General features: G+C 44.9%; 2 protein-coding genes across 2 annotated transcripts; both read left to right on the top strand.

Annotated features, from left to right (window-relative positions):
• The first annotated feature begins 9,005 nt into the window (after positions 1 to 9,005).
• On the top strand, positions 9,006 to 13,360 carry LOC124684482. The gene is made up of 7 exons (XM_047218787.1): positions 9,006 to 9,214; positions 9,580 to 9,648; positions 9,738 to 9,799; positions 9,904 to 9,993; positions 10,063 to 10,184; positions 11,652 to 11,703; positions 12,909 to 13,360. The coding sequence occupies exons 2-7, from the start codon at positions 9,582 to 9,584 to the stop codon at positions 13,104 to 13,106; spliced, it is 591 nt and encodes a 196-aa protein (XP_047074743.1). The 5' UTR covers positions 9,006 to 9,214; positions 9,580 to 9,581; the 3' UTR covers positions 13,107 to 13,360.
• A 3,240-nt stretch (positions 13,361 to 16,600) lies between these two features.
• LOC124684472 (pentatricopeptide repeat-containing protein At1g19720-like) lies at positions 16,601 to 20,799 on the top strand. The gene is made up of 3 exons (XM_047218780.1): positions 16,601 to 19,407; positions 19,484 to 19,735; positions 20,257 to 20,799. The coding sequence occupies exon 1, from the start codon at positions 16,642 to 16,644 to the stop codon at positions 19,213 to 19,215; it is 2,574 nt and encodes an 857-aa protein (XP_047074736.1). The 5' UTR covers positions 16,601 to 16,641; the 3' UTR covers positions 19,216 to 19,407; positions 19,484 to 19,735; positions 20,257 to 20,799.
• The last annotated feature ends 1,358 nt before the right edge of the window (positions 20,800 to 22,157 follow it).

Raw genomic sequence — 22,157 nt, 5'->3', positions numbered from 1 at the left:
TTCCACTCAATGTCATTCATCGAACTGACAAGGCTTTATTTCGGCACATCACAGAGAGGAAGGCAATCGAAATACTTTCTCTTAAGGACATGCCGTTGATGCTTAACACCTATCTGAAGATACCTCCTACATGTTGCTTTTACTGGTGAAGCATTTGTATCCATATCAAACCTTACATAGAGAGTAGTGACATGAAAGAACAGACATAAGAATGGAAATCTCTTAAATCAGCTGTATATAAACATTACAGTCGGGCAAAGGGCCTACAGTATATACTTACTCCAACTCTATTGTAATAGTCAGAGAGGATCCTAGTGTCCCCCTTGTACTTCCTCCAGTGCGAACGCACCACATGGTTCTTGACAGTCTTGTAACATTCAGTTGCAAACTTTGCAGCGATTATAGCTGACGCTGGCCTTATACTCCCTTTTGGAATGACCACTGGCAGTTTGCCAACCGGTCATCGGTACAATCTGCTCAGTACTTCTCCCATGTTTTTTCCTCTTCCCACTACACATATAGACAACTTGTGAGGTAATAATGATGATACTACAGATAAAATATGGAAGAAACTGGCAAAATACACCGAACATGCCTTTAACTCCATTACTAGGCAGGGTAGCCTCATCATGTTGAGCAAGGTGAGGAGTTTCATAGCCTTCAACATTCATAGTTCTTTGCAGATCGTTTGTAGGAGATAATGTTGCCTCAAGAATTTTTGAACTCTGTGGCGCACAGAACATCCGGATAACATAAAAATATTAAGCCGGTTCAGTTGCTACAGACGCTTTCACATTACTTCAGCGGTTCAACTTTCTAGTTTCACACTACTTCAGCGGTTCAACTTTCCAAGGTCCCTTTATTAAGTAGTTCCTCGGGAAGCATTTCCACCACGACTCTCCATTCACCGACCGATTCACATAAGAAAACCCTCGTACAACCATGGCCGGCCATCTCCAAGGTATGGGTAATGATGTCGATTGGCGCGATCTCCCGAACGACCTCATCAAAAAGATCGGCGACATCTTCTTGTCCACGGACGACCTCGACTACTACACCTCTTTCTGTGCAGTATGCTGTTGCTAACGCCACGCCACACGAGCGCCCGAATTTAAGCCTGTGAAGTGGATAATTCTTGAGCATTCCCTTTGTGATGTGGGCGAGGGCAGTGTCACATTGTTGAATCTGATCACTGGCCGCTGCCTGCGGAAGAAGATCTCCGGTATCATCCGCAGATGATTCTTCGCCATATGCAACAGTTTCATATATATAGTTTAATTTGCATCCACACGACTTCAGTTTATCGAGTTAATTATTACCGAACCTGTGTTACCTTAAGTTTTTCGTTGCTTCTCCTTTTAAGAACTGAGCCTGTTCATTTCAGTATATATTTGCCGTTATCGATATTTTTCTTTGATTAAAGCTCTAATTCTCACCTCTAAGTAGGTATTTTTTTGTCGCCACAATGGGTGTCTTCGTTGTGCTAGGGCAGAGAGTGCATCCATACAAGACTCGGGTGCTCAACCCCTTAACTAGTTGCATTGTACGCCTGAAGGCGCAGATACCAGCGGAAGAGTTGTCCTCCGTCGCCGTGATGATGTCCCCGCTCATGGTGTTCATATCAGACCTTCAAAATTGTAGCTTGCGGTGGGCTGATCACAGCACTGAGGAAGGGGCCTCCGCATTAGGCTTTGGAGAAGCATTGTACAGGGCGGCAAGTTGCTTTGGAGTTCTCCGCAGCATCACCTACTATGCAGACGATATATTTGCAACAGATAGATACGGCTCCATCATTTCAAGCATGACTTACCCCGTCGATGAAGGAACTCAATTGCTACACTTAGCAAGGACTCTGAGGATGAGTGATGGCGCGTGAGACACACGTCTGTTGGGAACCCCCAGGAGGAAGGTGTGATGCGTACAGCAGCAAGTTTTTCCTCAGTAAGAAACCAAGGTTATCGAACCAGTAGGAGATGAAGGCCACGTGAAGGTTGTTGGCGGAGGAGTGTAGTGCGGCGCAACACCAGGGATTTCGGTGCCAACGTGGAACCTGCACAACACAATCAAAATACTTTGCCCCAACTTAACAGTGAGGTTGTCAATCTCACCGGCTTGCTGTAAACAAAGGATTAAACGTATGGTGTGGAGAATGATGTTTGTTTGCGAAGAACAACAGAGAACGAAGTTTGCGATAGATTGTATTTCAGATGTAAAAGAATGGACCGGGGTCCACAGTTCACTAGTGGTGTCTCTCCAATAAGAAATAACATGTTGGGTGAACAAATTACAGTTGGGAAATTGACAAATAGAGAGGGCATAACAATGCACATACATATCATGATGACTACTATGAGATTTAATTAGGGCATTACGACAAAGTACATAGACCGCTATCCAGACATGCATCTATGCCTAAAAAGTCCACCTTTGGGTTAGCATCCGCACCCCTTCCAGCATTAAGTTGCAAACAACGAGACAATTGCATTAAGTATGGTGCGTAATGTAATCAACACAAATATCCTTAGACAAAGCATTGATGTTTTATCCCTAGTGGCAACAACACATCCACAACCTTAAAACTTTCGTCACTCGTCCTGCATTCAATGGAGGCATGAACCCACTATCGAGCATAAATACTCCCTCTTGGAGTCACAAGTATCAACTTGGCCAGAGCTCGTACTAGCAACGGAGAGCATGCAAGAACATAAACAACACATATATGATAGATCAATAATCAACTTGACATTGTATTCCATATTCATCGGATCCCAACAAACACAACATGTAGCATTACAAATAGACGATCTTGATCATGATAGGCAGCTCACAAGATCTAACATGATAGCACAAGAGGAGAAGACAACCATCTAGCTACTGCTATGGACCCATAGTCTAAGGATGAACTACTCACACATCAGTCCGGAGGCGATCATGGTGATGTAGAGTCCTCCGGGAGATGATTCCCCTCTCCGGCCGGGTGCCGGAGGCGATCTCCTGAATCCCCCGAGATGGGATTGGCGGCGGCGTCTCTGGAACTTTTTCCGTATCGTGGCTCTCGGTAATAGGGTTTTCGCGACGAAGAGTATAAGTAGGCGGAAGGGCAGAGTCGGGAGAGGCACAGGGGCCCCACACCATAGGCCGGCGCGGTCCCCATGCTGGCCGCGCCGCCCTATGGTTAGGGCGCCTCGTGGCCCCACTTCGTATCCTCTTCGGTCTTCTGGAAGCTCCGTGGAAAAATAAGACCCTGGGCGTTCGTTTCGTCCAATTCCGAGAATATTTCCTGTGTAGGATTTCTGAAACCAAAAACAGCACAAAACAGGAACTGGCGCTTCGGCATCTTGTTAATAGGTTAGTGCCGGAAAATGCATATAAATGATGTAAAGTGTGTATAAAACATGTGAGTATTATCATAAAAATAGCATGGAACATAAGAAATTATAGATACGTTTGAGACGTATCAATGAGCGTCAGCATTTCTGGACCAACTCTGCTCGGTGAATACCCAGCCAATTTGTGTTACCTTGTGGAGTCTGAGGGGGAGCTGTTGTATGTGTTGAGAGGGCGGGTTTACAATGGCGAACCTGTTGTATACTAGGTGGACACCAAAATGCGCGTCCTAGAGCCCGTCACAAGCATCGGTAGCCGCTCCATCTTCGTCGACTGGAACGGGTGCATCTCCGTTGACACCAGCAAGGTCCACACCGTCCAATCCGGCAGCATCTACTACGCGGATTTATCCGAGATTAGAGCTTATGATGACGGGGGTCTCTCGTGGCAAGAGAAGTCGAAATATGTTCCAGGCTATGGAGTAGGTTCTCTGGAGAAACATGTAGGCCCTTTCCATCTCGACGAGATATTGGCCGAGTATTGCAGAACCATCGATTCATCTGAACTACAGAGGGTGTAGCCTTATGGCGAGCTAGGTTTCACCTACTATGATTACTACGGTGGCTATCCTTCGGACTGACGGTATGGGTGATTCTGCAAGTTTTTTCCCCGTCAAGTTTGGCAAGTGTCACACAGAGCCCTACGCGTGATGCTACTAGGATTTTTTTTAATCAGAGACCTGCTTTTGTTGTACTCCCCCCGTTCCTTTTTATAATGCATATAGATTTTTGACATTTGTTTCAGAATATAAGGTTATAGCTTGACTTTTTTCAATTACCCCCTCTATCGGTCAGCTCCCAAACGACATGCATGAAAAAAATCCATACAAAAGGGAAATAATTAATTGAGATTCCTAATGCATGACCCCAACGATTCCTTAGATTTAGTAAGTATTGTTTTTCTTTCCTTAATAGTAGAACCTGACTGCACATATATGGAGAGTCAACCAGAGAGATTTGTGGGATTTGTTATGTTAATTTAGGAAGTTATGGATTTCCCTTATTTTACTCTAATCTCAAATCGTTAAGCCAGTGGGTCTTATGTAAAGAATACTTTTGCGCTAATTTCCGTGCCAAAAAACTATATGGAACAGAGGGAGTATTAATGTTACTGGGGGATGCGATTCCAGGATAAGCCATTGGGCCATTATTCGGCTTTGAATATAATGTGGGCTGTTCTGTGTGTTTTGTTTCAACATGAATAAATTGGCCCTGGGCCTAGTAATTTCCTCTGCGTGTCTTGTTTCAACTTTCAACCTGAATAAATTGAAATTGGGCCAAGTAATTTAGACCCAATAATTTCCTTTGCGTGTCTTGTTTCGACCTGAATTAATTGGCCTTGGGCCTTTAGTCAGCCAATCTGGCCCAAGGACACCATGACGCGTAGCTGACAGGTGGGACACCTAGTGAATCTAGTAGGTCCCACGACTACATGTGGACCCGATGGGGGTGGGACCAGGGACCCACCAAGCTCTGACATACGGCCCCACAAGTTTTGACATATTGGGTCCACACTCTGGCATGTTGGGCCCACCAAGCTCGGGCATGCTGGGATCCACCATGCTCTAACATGCGGACCCCACAGATCTCTGGCTTACCGGACCCACCTGAACTACCAGTCGTGGGTCCCACCAGGCTCTGACATGCGCTCCCCACAGATCTCTGGCATGCCAGACCCACCAAGACTCCCAGAGAAGGGTCCCAACAGGCTCTGACATGCGCCCCCCCCCCACAGATTTCTGGCATGCCGGACCCACCAAAACTCTCAGATAAGGGTCCCAGCAGGCTCTGACCTGCGGGGCCATGCGTCCAGAATTGACGGCAGGCAGACACTTATGCTGGCACGTGCGGATTTTTTTTGGCATGACAACTGACATGTGGAACCCATGTTGGTGGTACTGATAGTTCATGTCCACTTCGCATGCTGGGAGGCTGTCAGAACGGGCGGCCCCACGCAGGTGGGTCGTGTCGGCATCTAACATGCGGGCTCAAGTGGTGCGGGCCAGGTACATGTGTGCAGACAGTGGTTGTCTCCCTTACAAATATGGGTACCATTGCTGCAGGCCTTGGACTGTTGTGCGGGTAGATATAAAAGTACGTGAACAGGAGCGTGCAGAGTGTGGGTCAGGTGTGTCCACCGGCCCGAAGCCCAGTTGTTGTGATGCCCACCCCCTGCCGACTCAGCATTTCGGGCCGCCAACCACCCGCGACGCTCATTTCTGCACAATCGCTGACGTTTAGACCTCGTCCGTCACTATTTTTTCGGGCCGAGCGGCCCAAATCGCCATCTGTGACGCGAAAACGTCCTATCGTCATAGAAAAAGACAATCGCTGACGGATTTTCAAACTGTCACTATCATACCGTCATTGAAGACCCATATGTTACTACTGTTGGCTCTAGTTCCTCTGCAACCTTTCTGTCATACTCTTCAGATTTGAACTGACAAGGACAGAAGAAACCATCCTCATCATCAGAGAATGGTACAATCTGCTATTCATGGTGCAACTCTGTTGCGTGCCAACATACATCACATCTGAGTAGTCCACTGCCACTGGTATCTCTTCATCATTTGATATATAGTTGACACCATCACTGTCAATAGATAATCTGACAAGCACATCATGTAATACTGCCTCATCTTCCTCCACATTCAGTCCAGCTGGCCACACTGAATTTTCTTCAAGACTGTAAGAGCATCTCTAGCAAAACCCGTAAAAACGCGAACTAAAAACCCGGAGTTCAGTTCACCGAACTCATGTTTATGAGTTCTGTTTTACAGTTTTGGTTTACGGGCTCTGTTCTGCGCCAGCGGCTTCCGAACCCGTAAAGGCATGGATTTTCAAAGAATTCATATGCAAGACATACAACAATCAATCATAATTAATCAAATAATCATCCAAATTATTACAACACATTGGGAGCTCATTGGGAGCTCGGAGATAGGTTGGCCCAAACAACTTGATAATCAAGCGAGCAAACCTACACACCGACTCCGATGTAGTATCTTCGCTAATTCGAAGATACTCGTTGATGTAATCCGCAGGGATGCCATACACAATCACCCTCATGGCAACAGAGATTTTTTTGGAACGGGCTTAAACCCATCACGCCGGCGGCATTTCTACGTTGCTTGAAGTAATTCAAATTGGCTTCGCAGGCCTTGACGATTTTGACGAACAAACTACGCCGCATGCGATACCTCCTACGGAATAGATGGGCCGGATAGGTAGGTACCTCAGTGAAGTAGTCCTCCATCACCTGCTCGTGGTCGAGGAGGCAATTCCGCTGGATGTGGTTCCGGCCCATCAACGACCCGCACCTCCGATTCAGTAGCTTCCGCGGTCCTCCAGCTCCTTGATGGAGAGGAGGAGCATGGTGGTCTCCATCTCGTCGTCCTGGAGCAGCTCGTCGAGGTCGCAATCCAACAGATCGACATCGATGAACTCGTCGCCCGAGCTCATCCTCGATTCGGACGGCACGACGGCGGCACCCGAAGTTGGGCGAGGAACAGCAGGCGGGGTGCGGGGCGTCAGGATGGGAATAGGCCGACCCGGTCCCGGCCTTGGCCTTGGCCATGGCCCTTGTGGCCCCAATGCCAATTTGAGGGGCCATGGGCCGACCCAATTCAAAAATCTCAGTGGCCCTGCTGGCCCGATTGGTATCTCGGGCCGACCCAAATTCTAACTTGATAATGTATTTTGGTCGTGCTTACACTGAGAACATTCGGCAAGATTGACAACAAAAATGCTCTTGATTGGCCCAAAAAAAGCGATAGAATTTGCGATGTTTATGTAGGTAGTAACTATTTCAGCTATATGTTAGAGTATATAAAGTACGTCATGTATGTTCAAAATGATTACATGACCAAAATATCCATCACTTCTCCCTCAAATGATTTAGTACGGGTTACGTATTGCAATACTTATGCAAGCTTTCTTGTCAACGGAAAGACAAAGAACTAGTGACCCGGCTGGCCCGACATCGATGCCAGCCCCATTGGCCCAAAATTTATTTAGGGCCGACCCACGTGACCCAATGGCCCTGATTTTTTGGGTCGGGTCAGCGACCCGCCGAGTCGACCCGGCCCAATCCCATCCTGAGCGGGGTGACCTGCGCTAGCTCCGGGATGCGGGGCTCGGACGAATCAGGCGGCGGCGGAGTGTGGTGGCGGCGGGGAGGGAGAGAGCGAGCAGTTGTGTCAGGAAAAAGAAATTTCAGCGCGCCCTAGATATGGATCGAGTGTTCGATTCGCTCGAGCGATCCCTACAAATACAGGCCGATTCGGGTTTTCGGTCTTGGCCCGATTTTTTTTTCCGGTTTTGGCCTTTTTACGGTAACTGATCGGCGCGATTTGTCAGCCCGAACCCTTAAACTGGCGGTTATTTTTCGGGTTTGATCCTTTTACGGGATATGCTAGAGATGCTCTAATACTGATACATTTTTCATCTTCATGCAAAGCTACCATCTCCTCTACCTTAGCCATGCTGTCAATTAATTTCATTCCTGCCAACCCTTTTCCTTTTTCTTTAACAGAATACATGATATCCCTTATTCCATAGCCATAACATTCAATCATGGCTAAAATGTTAAGAACCGTGATATCAGATCGGGACACATTTCTTTCCAAATTATCTTCACCACGCATATGCATATTAAATCCGATGTCCCAAATATTATCATCTAGCCTACAAGAGTACATAGAGCTATGTTGCTTCAGTTTGCTATTTGAGAAATAAACTACATTGGTACAATAAATATGAAAAAGTCAGGTTGAGTGGGCAGTGCTAAATAAAATCTCAAATAAACCTATTTAATGCTACATTTACGACCATTTTCATCCTATTTAGGTTTAATAGGCGGTGATACTAATAATCCCTCTCATTGTTTACTAGCTGGCAAATCTGAATCTGACAAACACGAGTTGAAAGCTTCAGATAAAAAAGGAAACTTACTCGACACCTCCCAATGAGGTAGCCCATCGGTGGCTGCTCTTCGCCGGCGTCGAGATCACCGCCTGAGCAAACGCTGAAAGAGCCCTCGCCTCCAACGATGGCATCGCCTCCAATGACGGCTCTGAATCTGTGAGGTTGCTGTAGTTCACACCGCCCACGGCGGAGAGATTTGGAACTCCGGCGCCGATCTTCGGAGATGCGCCGCCTCTCTCCGCGCCGCCGCCATCGCCGGGGCTGGACAGAAAAGCGAGGTGGGTGGGGACTAACATGCTCGGGGGGGGGATGACTGAAACCGTATCACCCGTTTGTAACGACACGTGCGTCGACAAGTGGGTGGGACCCATGCGCCGTCAACGCCCGTTAACGGCAGCCGTCAAACAGTTGCGCCACGCTTGGCAGAAATCGTGTCAACTCGCGTTGAGAGATAGTTTAGTACTATTTGAGAAAACCTCATTAAAATCTGGTAGGTTTTATTTTTCGCAACATAAACTGGTACGAAAATAAAGATTTAGGTGCGAAAGTGGTGGTTTTATGCTAACAATCCGTGTGTGCTTGCTAGGTGGGCTAATCTGGGCCTTTGGAGGAAAGGAAAGGTTAGGATGATTTGCACAACTTCACCGCGTGGAGTCGGTTCCAAACTCCCCCCTCTGGTTGGGGGATCCGAACCGGACCCATCCCCTACCTCCCTCCTCCTCTTCTTCCCCTCCTGACCTATCTCCTGCTCACGGCCTCCAATCCGCCGCCGCCGTACTTTACCGTCGCCGACGACGCCTCTACCGCGCGCCGTCTCCCTCGTCGCTCCCGCCATACCTCATCGCTCCACCCGGCCCGTGCTGTCTCCACCCCGTACGCACTCTTGGACGCTGGTTTCCGAGGTACGAGCCCTTAGTCCTACTCCTACAGCGACTTCTCAAATCCAAACTAGTCAATAAGCCTCTACAAATCCTGGGTGTGCCGATTCTCACCCGGCACAGCCGCCCCTGCCTGCGGCGGACGCTAGGCCTAGGCATTTCGCACAACCAATTCTAGGGCAACGGGGTCCCTATCTCAGATTGGTGGATCAGCGCGTTCTCGTGTCTCGTTAGCAACTGCTCTTAGGCTACGGACGTTTGTGTTGGATACGTCTGCTGTGTCGTTCGTACGCCTCACTTAGTTTCGTCCTCCGCAGATTGGCATGAAAACATTTTGGGATCGATCGATTGTGTCTTCCACTAATTTTCTGCAATTTGGCTCCTTTCAGATATGGAATCAGTGCCACTCAACGCTGAAGCTATTGCTTTTACTGAGAAAAAGATGGACATGACTCTGGGTAAGCTTCTTTTCTTTGTTTTGTTCTGTGACTCTAGTTCATATCTAGAGTTAGTTTAAGCTCATGGTCTGTTATTCCGTTTTATGCAGAGGATATCATTAAGATGTCAAAGAAGAAAAATCCTGCAGGCAAGAAAGCCCCTAGGCAGCCGGTAGGCATTCTAATTTGATTTCTCGAAGCGCCCCTGCTTCCTTACATTAGTTATTAAAGCACTGCCAAGTTTTGATACTTACCTTACACCTTTAATTACTACAGATTAAAAAGCGCCCTTTCCAGAATGGTAACGGTAATCAAGGGAATGCCAAGGTTCAGCGGTTTATCGAGTCTAGATCATCTATTAGACAAGTATGCCTCTTAGTCACTGCTTCGTAGATTGCCTTGTGTTTGGGTTTCTAATCTGATTTCGTTTCTTAGGGTGTTCTTGCACAAAGGAGGTCGAACCTCGACGGAAATCAGTTCCAGATCACAAAGCAGGCTGCAAAGAAGGCTGCCGCAATGCCAGTACGTGGCAGGGCTGACAGATGGAACAAGCAAAGGTATAAACCAATCACTACTGTTTTTTCTTTTTCCTTGTATAGTCACTCTGATTATCTATCTGAACAAAGCAAATTATGAACAGGTAAAGATGGTTCTTAGTTATTGTTCATGAGAAGGTTTACTGCATTCAAGGATCCATTAAATACTTTGACTCAAGCACCTTTGAATCGATTGGCTGAGAATGGTTATGCTGCTGTTGTTTTCATCGAACCCGCCTTAATTTTGCTGCTATCAATGTTCAATTTGGTTCATATGGAAGTCTAAACATCAACCAAGTTTGTTGTATTGTGGCACAAGGCCTACTTTTTGGTTCAACTGCATGAAACACATGAAGATTAGGAGTTGCAGTAAACCAAGCTGATCATAGTGAATTGCATGGTTATATATGGGCCTTAAACTCCACAAAGCTACAGATCACTTTTATTCTGGTTGTGATTATCAAATTTTGTGAAGCTGCTGGAGCACCTTGGATATACATCTAGTGTTGCCTGACACAATAAGACAGTTAATGATGTAACTTAAGCATTTGGAGAGTTGCTATTTTGGGAGGTCAACGCTAGTTGTTTGGGATGCGTACCTTGCTCTCATATATGTTGACTTCTTGGTAGGAACTGGATATGATAAATTCTAGACCACACTGCCCACTGGACACCCCAGATTCTGTGCATGAGTTGTGGATCCCAGAGTCAAAGTGGTTTTGACCACTAGCTATGGTGCAGATGATATTTATTTGTTTTCATGAAAACATTGTGAATGTAGGTTAGTGTGGTCACAGGCAAACTTGTGGTATACTGCATCTCAGGAAATTTTCTGCTGCTGTTGTCACGTGCTTAGTTGGTTGTACCAATAGTGGTGCATTGTTTCGAGCATCCTTACCTTGGATTTCTATCAGCAAGTGCTCTATATTTTCCCTTGGTTTACTGGTTATCAGCAACGATGTTTCCAACAACTGGGCCATAGAATATCATGGTATCTCGTGACTTCTCTTGTTAAGAATCAATCCCAGTATTCTGTGCTGTATGGTGTGGCTACCATCGCAGGGTCAACTGGTGGAATCAGTATTCACGATCCCTTGTTAAAATTATGAGCTTATCGGTTCAACCAAGCAGTAATTGTGTCAATTGGAAAATTGCTGGATCATCCGCATTCAAATCTGGTGGATGTAACAGCATGAGATGTTGAGGGCCTTATGGATGAAGAGGATTTATTACATATGCAGTGTTTGGTCAGATGTAGTCATCACTTTACTGTTTGTGTTTGAATTTGTTCAAAGACATGGTATGTGCACCTAATTTAAAAATTTAAAAAAATTCTTAGTTTGAAGGGGTATGGTAAGCGTGCTTTATTTTACCATGAAGAACAGACTGTTAAAGCAATCTGCCTTTTGGTCCTCTGTCGCACATTATTGTTTGTACTTTGGGTAACTCCTGCACATGTGAGTCACTAATGCTTTCTTCTGGATGCAGTGCCCCATCTACCTCAATACAGAGGAGGCCTGTAAGTGATCAGAACAGCAAGGTACAAGTTGATTTGAAATTTAAGTAGAGTACCAATAGAAACACCGATCATTGTTTTTTATTGTATTTGAGGATAAACTTTTTAGTTTTGTTGTTAGTATATCTACTAATATGTCAACCTTGTTTATCAATTAAGTTCACCGGCTTGAGTTATTGTACCTTATATGAATTCCATCTTGTTTGGGAGCACTGTTTGTAGCTTAGCTAGTAGCTAATGTAGCATTCTGTTTGTCTAGGTATTCAGTGTGTCAACCATCTATATTGTTTCATGCTGCAAGATACAGTGTGCTAAGAGAAAATGTTATTTTAAAAGATACTTTTGATACCAGGATTCTAGTCATGTTCAAAATAGAGTTTCTGAATAGACCATGCTGGTTTCGATCAGCAAGCCACTATTATCAGTATCGCTTGGTGTTAGATGTATTTTATATTCCACGTGTATTGAGAGAAGGTTAAGTACTTGCTAGATATCAAACCCCAAAGGTTCGTCTCAGCGTGCATGAGGTTTGTACATATGCCTGCTAGAAATGTAGTCACTGATGGTGACGGAGTTGCATAAGGCATATCGTACCAGTGTGCCATTTCTGCTGTCATCTACTCACTCCATCCCTAAAAAAGCTGCTCAACTTTATCTAGATACGGACGTACATGTACATATTTTAATTATTGAGAGAAAGTTAAGTACTTACTAGATATCAAACCCCAAAGGTTCGTCTCACCGTGCATGAGGTTTATACATATGACTGCTAGAAATGTGGTCACTGATGGTGACGGAGTTGCATAAGGCATATCGTACCAGTGTGCCATTTCTGCTGTCATCTGAATATGCTCCCTCTGTCCCCAAAAAAGCTGCTCAACTTTATCTAGATACGGACGTACATATACATATTTTAGTTATAGACACATCTGTATCTAGAAAAAGCTGAGCAGCTTTTTTTTAAGGCCAGAGGGAGTATTTTGTTTCTGATATTCAGTGTCCTATTTTTTATGAGTATTCACTATAGTTTTTCATGTTTTTTTGCAATACTTCCCCAGAAACAAACATGGAAACATGCATTAGCAAAGTATTTTCCTGGGTTCATTGTTGCCAAGTTGCATGATACATGAAAACCTACCTAAATATTTTATATTATATTGTTTTTTTTGTTCACCTATTAGCTCTGTAGCATATATATAAGTTATTTATGTGTTTAAATCTATTTGTAGGGCAAGGAGATGCAGAACGAGCAGCCAAGGACAATGGATGCACTCTTTGCACAGATGAAGCAGCAGCGGATGAGGATCATGCCACCTCAGCAATCAAGTGCTACCCATGGCCATCAATTTAACCAGCAGCGACGGGTTCAGCAGCAGCGACGAGGCAGAGGAGGATATGGTGCCCGCAATGGTGGTGGTAACCGATGAGCCCAACATCCATATGCAACATGAATGCCCTTTCTCTTCATTGATGTTCCTTGGAAGGGAGAAGACCCCCTGGAATTCATACATGGCTTCGTCTTGCTTGTTTTATTTCTGTTCTCAGTGAGTCACAAACAGAACCTTAACTGAAGTTTATAATTATATCCAGAGTTTTTTAGTTGCTTGTTGCTGTTTCCGCATGTATAATGGTCGATGGTGAATGTACTTATATTGTTTGCTAGACATTTGTTTTCCTATCATATACCACATATGGAAATTTATAGGTTGCTGATGTAGCAGTGCCGGCACTTGATATCTGGTCAGATGGACGTAACTGATTGTTTTGGTTGGTAACTATCATTTCCTGCGGAGTGTAATTAAAACAGGTGCAAGGATGTGACTCCAGTTCTTCGGGGTGCTAATGGATGAAGGCAATCGATGAACTAGTATAGTGCAGGTAGTGGTGAACCTGAAGGGATTACATCGTACATGACAAGTGTACAAAGAAGTATATTTACGACAAAACTCAGAGGGTACAAAAAGTATGAACCGAAATTAACAATCCTAAACTGAAGTTAACACGAAACAAGTACTAGTATTGTATTAATACTTACACACATTAATCTAAAAAAAATACTTACACACATTAAGTCCACATGAAACATTAGAAGCTAGTAAAAAATTGAAATGAAACACCAACAAGTCTACAAACTGAAGTTAATACTTAAGTTATATTTATTAGTTAATTGATAACCATATTTAAAAGGATTTTTAGTGAGAATTTCAGAAATTAGCTCCTGACCAAATTCAAACTTTAATTGTTGGGTGAGCCATTGCTACCTCCACCACTAGGCCTCGGTATTTTCACCATTGTATGTCGTTTCAACGCTGCAATGATGAGAATCAGTTTATGGTTGAAATGATTAGGAGGACAGTGTTTTATAATTATATAAAGATGCGTTTAAATCGCATATTTGATACTTTGGTGTTTTATAGTTATATAAAGATGGTGTTGGTTTGGACTAAGTTTTTTAACTATAATAGAAGAAGGCAAAAGTCTGAAACGAACCTTGAGTTCGTAGGCCACTGCTGAAAAGAACCCTCACCTTTAAATCCCTGATATTCGAACCCTCATCTCCCAAATCCTGGTGTTCCTGATCCTTTACCGAGAAAATTTCGTTTGTGTGTTCGGTTTACATTAGGTGGCTGGGATTAGGAGGACAGCTGTACTAACAGGTGGACCGGGCCAGTTCACTTATCCTTTGCTCTCATATATGGGTCGTGACCAATTCAGACGAACTCATCGTCAAAGTGAAAACACACATTCCAACTATCACAGGGATCCATGATTTCCTTCGCACAAGAACCACCTACATTAAAAACGAGAAATAAAATGAGAGTCTCATTCCAAAATGGATTTCTAAATTCTAACTACCAAAAAGAACAAAATTAACACCAATCTTCTAGGTGCATAAAACTCCCAACAAATCCCACTTTTACGAATCTGCACATCCTACAATCTAGCAATGTGGGAGATGATGAAAAACTATACTATACATGACAAGATGAGATGCCTAAGAGTATCTCCACCGGTGGCCCTGATAGCTATTTGGGGCCGACGCGGTTTTTAGGCTCATAAAAAGTGCCGGCGCGGTTTCAAGCCGAATAGAAGCGCCGACAATCTCGTGCCGGTCCCTTGCAAAGGGCGTGAATCTGGAGCGTCGGCGCCAAGCGCCACGCCGATTTTCGCTAGTGGGTCTGCCTTGGCAGTGGCAGGAGGCGACGGGTCGCATTAAGAACGACGCGCTAGTGGGTCCACCTTGGCAGTGGCAGGAGGCGACTCGTTGACTGCCGGTGGCCGCATGAGCTCGGCCACACACGCTCTTCCTTCGGGCGGCGTCATCATCCACGACGGCGCGCGGTGCACCGCTTCGGCTTCGGCTCGGAGGACGCTAAGGACGCTTCAACACCGCCGCCCTAAGGAGGAGGGCACTATGGACTTGCCACCGCCTCCACCAGCGAAGAAGAAATGGTGGGAGATGAAGGCGGAGGCGCAGGCGGTCTTCCGTGGCGGCGACGACCCGGAGGACTTCCCGGTGCAGCACCTCATCGTCGGCAGCTCCGTCGACGAGGACTACCGCCACATCACACTTGAGCCGCGACAGGCGACGGTGTGGGCCGCCATGGACCACGATGAGAACTTCATCGACCTCGTCGGTCCTTCTGCGCCGCTACCACCAAAGGAGGAGGAGGATGACGACTGGTCCTTCAACTTCTCGGACGAGGATGGCGGCGGCGACGGTGACGACGCGGATAACCTCGACTTCAGCGCCTTCCGGGGGCGCCGCTAGTTTATTTTTAAAATGTTTTTAGTTCAAATTTGAGTCACTTTTGCGTAAAACTTGTCTAAATTTGTATGAATTTCGGGTTTTTAAAATGTTTTTTATATATGATTTTGTGGGCTGCCGTATGGGGGGCGTTGGTGTGGGAACTGCATCCCCAAATGAAGGATGTTGTGCTGACGCCCCCCATACGGTAGTGCTAGCGGACATGCCGACGCCTATTTGGGGTGCGTCGGTGGAGATGCTCTAATGGTGACCTGCGTCCTCTCTTCAATTGTAAACGTCTCCGTTGCCGGCGAGTTGCGGGTCGCCGCCGCTATGACTCGGATACATAGAGTACTTGCGGAACCTCCTAGAGACTTCGATGATGGAGCTATGGAGGTTTGGCGTTGGCAAAGACGTGGTCCTCCTGACCTCCTTGATCGTCTTCCCGCTGCCGCCATCTCTATTGCGTCTAGGCGGAAGGTACTCCCTCCGTCCACAAATAAGTGGACATCTAGCTCTAAACTTTGTCCACAAAAGAGTGTACTTCTATCTTCCCAATGCACTTTAATTGCTTCTCTCTCGTCGCATGAAAATTAAACCTAATAATATTGAGCATACGTTCTTCTTGTTTTCTACAAGCACTTAGCTCATTGGAGGTGAACTAATTAAAGAGGGGAGATGCACCTTCCCAATGCATTTTTTACTTCACTTCATAATGTATCTTGAAAAACCCCGCACGTACATTTATTTGTGAACGGAGGGAGTAGGAAGCAAAAAAAAAAATTGAAATTCGCGTCGTGGTTATGGGCCGGAACAACCATGTCCGTTAACTGCGCTAGAGCACGCTAGAGCAGCCTACCATGGCGTCATATTCCACAACTTTCCTCCTAATCCCAGCCACGTCATGTAAACCCAACGCGGAAAGAGGGCTTCCCTAGAAAAGGTTCAAGAACACCGGGATTTAGGAGATGAGGGTTCGTATATCTGGGATTTAAAGGTGAGAGTTCGATTAAGACATGGCCTACAAACTTAAGGTTTGTTTCAGACTTTTGCCAAATAGAAGAACCGCGTAGGTGTAAAAATGGCGGCCAAAGATATTATGCGGGTTACGTGCAGAAAAAAAAAAGCGGAGAAGAGGAAAAAGACACAAGAGCCGAGAGGATAACATGCAAAACCCAAACAAAGCTTGCCAGGAACCTCTCCTTCTCCTTCCCATGGAGCTCGTCCTCCCTCCCTTCCCTTCCCTCCTCAAATCTCACAACCTCCCACCGCAGCTGCCCTCTCGGCCCCGCCATGGCCGCCACCAAGAACCCATCATGGCACTCGCCCAAGCTCCGCCCTTCACACTTTCGCTTCAAGAAACGGGGAGCGCCCATGTCCCCCACCGCGCCCGGCCCTTCCAAGAGCCAAGGGCCCACCAACCCAGCTCTTCCGCTCGCAGGGAGCCCCGGTTTGTCTCGGAGACCAAGCTCATTTCGTTTCATTCCTCCGCGGGGCGTCTGGGCGACGCTCGCACAGTGTTCGACGGAATGAGCCACAGGGACCTGCTCACCTGGTCGGCCATGATCGGTGCGTACGCCACCAGGGGCATGTTCGACGAGGTCCTTGCGCTTTCGGTGAGCATGGTCAGGGAAGGGGTGCTCCCTGACAGGTTCTTGATCACTCGGATTTTGCAGGCGTGTGCTTACGCCGAGGACCTGGAGCTTGGGAGCGCACTGCATTCCATGGCTATCCGGAGAGGGTTTATGGGGAGTGTGAAGGATGCACCTGTCGGGAACTCAGTGCTGGTGATGTATGTCAAATGTGGAGAACTGGGACGTGCACGTGGGGTGTTTGAGAAGATGAGGCGCCGGGACCTGGGCACATGGAACTCCATGATTTTTGGGTGTTGCCGCTCTTGCGAGTGGGAGGAAGCCCGAAGGCTTCTCGAGGATATGAGGCATCAAGGCACAGAGCCGGGGGTTGTCACATGGAATACATTGATTTCCAGCTATGCTAGGTCTGGGGATCTGGATGTGGCTGTGGAACTGCTGGAACAGATGGAAGAGTCTGGGGTAGAACCGGACGTTGTTACATGGACTAGCCTTGTGTCAGGTTTCGTTCATAGCGATAGAGGGGATGAGGCACTGCACTGTTTTATACGGATGCGTCTTGCTGGAGTGGAACCAAATGGCATGACAATTGCATGTGCTATATCAGCTTGTGCGAGTTTGAAGCTATTAGGCCAGGGAAGTGAGCTCCATTGCTATGCTATTAAGATTGGGAGTGTAAACAACGTGCTCTCGGGGAACTCCTTGGTTGACATGTATGCTAAATGTGGAGAAATAGTAGCAGCATCTAGAATATTCAACGAGATACCGGAGAAGGATATCTTCTCCTGGAATTCAATGGTTGCAGGGTATGCACAAGCGGGATACTGTGGCAAAGCGTATGAACTCTTTTGCAAGATGGAGGATTATGGGATCCGACGCAATGTGATAACCTGGAATACAATGATATCAGGATATATACGGAACGGGGACGACGAGAGAGCTTTTGAACTATTCCAGACCATGGAAGGTTATGGAATTAAAAGGGACACAGCTTCTTGGAACATACTCATTGCTGGTTCAGTGCATAATGGATATTTTGATAGAGCCTTAAGAATATTTCGGCAGATGCAATCAGCTGGGATGAAGCCGGACTACATTACAATCCTAAGCATCATCCCCGCATTCGCAAATCTGGTTGCGGCTTGGAAAGTACGGGAGATCCATGCCTGCATTTTTCACCACAACTTGGAAATGGATGGCAAAATTGCAAATGCACTTATTAATGCCTATTCAAAATCTGGTGATCTTGCAGCTGCCTGTTCTGTATTTGATAGGCACTCCTCAAGGAACATTATTTCATGGAATTCTATCATTATTGCACATTTGATCCATGGTTCTCCAACTCAAGTATTGGATCACTTCTTTGAAATGAAGCAACACGGTGTCCTGCCAGATCATACAACTTTGACAGCTGTTATCAAAGCGTACGGTATGGAGGGTATGGTATCTGAAGGGAGAGAAATATTTCTCAATATGGATAAAGTCTATAATGTAAGTCCAGATTTAGATCATTATGCAGCAATGGTGGAGCTTCTTGGACGGTCTGGGAGACTGCAAGAAGCATATGAAATTATTGATGGGATGCCACTCACACCCAATTTTACAGTGTGGGATGCATTACTAACCTCAGCGATAATACATGGAAATGTAAGGCTGGCACAACTGGCGGCTACAGAAATGTCAGTGATTGAACCCAATGATCCTAGAATCCAAATGGTGCTTTCTAATCTGCAGGATCTAGCTGGAAAATCTTTTGATGTGCCAAAGGTGACGGTACACAACAAGGGAAGGATGTTGGATGAGGTTGAGAGTTGTTCAGTAGAAATTAGAAATATGGTCTATTTCTTCTCAACTGGTGATAATGTTGCCTCAGAGCATCTAGTAGCTGAATTAAAGTTGATGATGATTCAGATGGGACTCTCTATGTCTGACATTGGTAATGGAACTCTAGAAGTCGAAGAAGAAATGGAAGAGGTTGTGGGATTCCATTGCGAGAAACTAGCAATAGCTCTTGCCATTTCTGATTCCCCTTGCTTCAGAAGCATAAGGATAATCAAAACTGCAAGGATGTGTAACCATTGTCACACCTTTGCTAAGTTAGTTTCAGAGAAATATGGGCGTCAGATACTGATCAAGGATCCGAGGTGTTTGCACAAGTTTGAGAATGGGAATTGCTCTTGTGAAGATTATTGGTGAATTCAATGGGTATAAGTCAGCTGGGCCCAAGAGGCTGCAGGTGGCTAGACTGAGAGTTCTAGGTACAAGAATAGAGACAGCTAACTTCATGAACAGGGCTTGTTCATAATGTTTTAGATCACACACCCTAGCAGTTACACCTGTCTTTGAATTTAATAGACACTAAATATCTCTTCGACCGTTGGTATAAAGGTAGGTGTTCGTTGCAACCTTGTTTTTCACATATCCTTCTACGCTTGTTCTGACACAGTTCCTGGTTATTGTACAGTTCACACTTGGTGGTTAGCCTTTCCAGGAATTCTATCTTTTATTGTTCTGGTATCATAAAAGCAAAGCCAGATGATACACACTCCCAGCATTACTGACTTCATTGTGGACGAAATGGTACAACAGATCAGTGCAAGTGGTTGCTCAAGACCATCATTTTTGGACACATTCTGGCATATGGTTTACTTGATAGTTTACTGGATGGCTGCATGCCTCTATGCGTATGATTAAAGGTGTTCATAGATAATCTTCAGTAAGTTGACTATACCAAGCACTCTTTCTGTTTCAGTATATAGGACATATACTGTGTCCAGACTCATTTCAGTATATAAAGCGTGTATCCAAGTTTAATAATCCTTTCTTTTGGTTCTCTTTATATGTTTTATTATTTTCAGTGTTTAATTTATTTCTCACTTATAATAGAGGACATTCTTAATTCCCATGTACGTACTCAATATATGCCTTATAGAAGAGAAAGTACCCATAGTATGCTGGAGCATTGGTATAATCAGGTCATGGCATTCATAAATTTGAGTGGAGTTGATAAGAACCTCAATTTCACTCATGAAGTCGATATTGAAGCAGTGAACTGTAAATGGTTTTTGATATCCATGTGGAAGTTGCAAGAAATTTAGAAGTCTCAGGAAAGGAAACAGCTTGCCATGTTCAAGCTAAATATTAGCTATTTTGGTTTCTAAACTCTTCCAATACCAGATACGCTCCCCTCTTCTCCCCTTTCTGTGCGAAATATTAATTGTATATCTTTGTTTGCAGGCTTGGAAGCATTAATGGGCAATGTCACCTTCTTGAGTGTATCGAAGATCCTTCTTGTAGTCTTCATTTGGCCCCACTGTCGGAGATAGAAACAACCTGCAAAGGTTTGCTTAGTACCATACCATAAGCCTTAGTGACACAGAATTAGTTAGGCTACATTAGTTGATCCATTTAATACAAAATCAATACTTATGTTGCCCCTTATTTCTCTCTTCCTGTGATGACACAGTTCAGTACAAATTATTTTCGAGTATATCCTGCCAAACTGACCTACTAAATTCAAGCCAAAGAATGTACACACGTATGTAGCAATCTTTGTAAATTATAAAAGGGATGCAGAATGCACTTGGTGACACAGAAAGTAGAACTGAGGGTTCTGTATAAGTTCTTGCATATCATGTGTTCCATGGAATCATGTGGTGCTTGTTTATGTTGCTTTGGATTCGAGCTATACTGTATGACCCTTGTGTTGTATGAATGATCAGAGTGCTAACTTGGTCTCTAGCACAGAACCATGTCCCTTTATAAAAGGTGAATCGGCTATGATTATCTCTTCCTGAATGATGTGAATCCTGTTTCTTTTCAATTTTCACTTTCTCCAATGTATTATTCCGTTTTGACTTTGTATTTCGCAAAGTTTCCCTATTTTTTTTGCGTGGCAGGAGTCCTTATGCTGTATGTTCATTTCCTTTTGGCTTGATTGTGACTACAATTTCATTTTGTTTATTTAGCATAATAATGAATTACATTTGTATATATTCATTTTTTTCCTTTTGGCTTGATCGTGACCGCTATTTCATTTTGTTTATTTAGCATAATAATGACATACATTTGCATATCTTCAGTTGGCACGTAGAACCTATGAACTTGTAAACCCGTGTTATTATGCATGCACTTGTGAGCTGATTAGAGTACTCCAGCTGATTCGGTTTAAAGGGATCATTAGGAGGAGCAGCGGGAGCTAGGTGGCAGCTGATTGGGAATTTTTTTTTGGTAAGACACGCATGCACTGGACTAGTTAATGCAGTCGAGCCACAGTCGGTGGAGAGATTTGGAATTGCATGTTTTTGGAAGTATGTTTTTTAACCAAACCCGTGGGAGTACTGTCTAGATAATAGTATATTAGCTAATTACCGGTGTGTTGCTACCCTCTTAGTACTATTTCATATTTAGAGTAACAACTATTTTCCATCCACACAAATAACTATCCTTTCAAACACTTGCAATTCTGCATTTCATGTTAATTTTGTTGTAGTTTTCGCTGTCCCAAGTCAGGAAACAAAAATATTCACTAGGTCATCACTGGCAGATCTTCAAGATGATAGTCGTCAGGTGATAGTTGTCAGTGACAGAGTCTTCAAGGTGATAGTCGTCACTGACAGAGTCTTCAAGGTGATAGTCTGACATGATATTTTCTGCAAACTTCAAATAGTTTTCGAAATTTATCTTTGTGTGGAGCAGATCCACACTAAGCATGTCCCCGTAAATTAGTACTTTTACCATTGCCCATTGTCCTATGCAGAGACCATAGCCCTATGTTTGATGTTGTAAATTCCCCTTCACCCAAATATTTAGCTCTTACAAATTGTTGCCAAGCTCCTTCTTGAGCTTCTAATTTTCACCACCATTTGCGCATTAAACTAATATATTCATCTTGGTCAGGTCCTTGGCCCCAAGGTCACCTTTAACTTGAGGTTTGGAAAAAAAATTCCACTGTACTAAATGACAACCTTTCTTAGCTTCTCGTTGGAGCCCCATGAACGATAGCCACAATGGATAAACATGTGTTAATCCTGGCCGCTCTCCCCCCATCCATCCATATTTTCCTTCAATCTACCCCAGGAAACCCCACTCAAGAACTGAAATCCTCCTCGCACTCACGGAACCCCTAGGTACTTAAG

This window comes from Lolium rigidum, chromosome 1 (genome assembly GCF_022539505.1).
Source record: "Lolium rigidum isolate FL_2022 chromosome 1, APGP_CSIRO_Lrig_0.1, whole genome shotgun sequence".
Classification (NCBI taxonomy): Eukaryota; Viridiplantae; Streptophyta; class Magnoliopsida; order Poales; family Poaceae; genus Lolium; species Lolium rigidum.
This window is presented reverse-complemented; position numbering and strand designations above follow the sequence as displayed.

Excerpts from the sequence above, each read along its gene's own strand:
- LOC124684482 (XM_047218787.1), top strand. The coding sequence starts at position 9,582 with ATGGAATCAGTGCCACTCAACGCTGAAGCTATTGCTTTTACTGAGAAA. Across the intron at positions 9,800-9,903 it reads AGAAAGCCCCTAGGCAGCCG|ATTAAAAAGCGCCCTTTCCA; the intron begins GTAGGCATTCTA and ends TAATTACTACAG. Across the intron at positions 10,185-11,651 it reads GACAGATGGAACAAGCAAAG|TGCCCCATCTACCTCAATAC; the intron begins GTATAAACCAAT and ends TTCTGGATGCAG.
- LOC124684472 (XM_047218780.1), top strand. The coding sequence starts at position 16,642 with ATGGAGCTCGTCCTCCCTCCCTTCCCTTCCCTCCTCAAATCTCACAAC.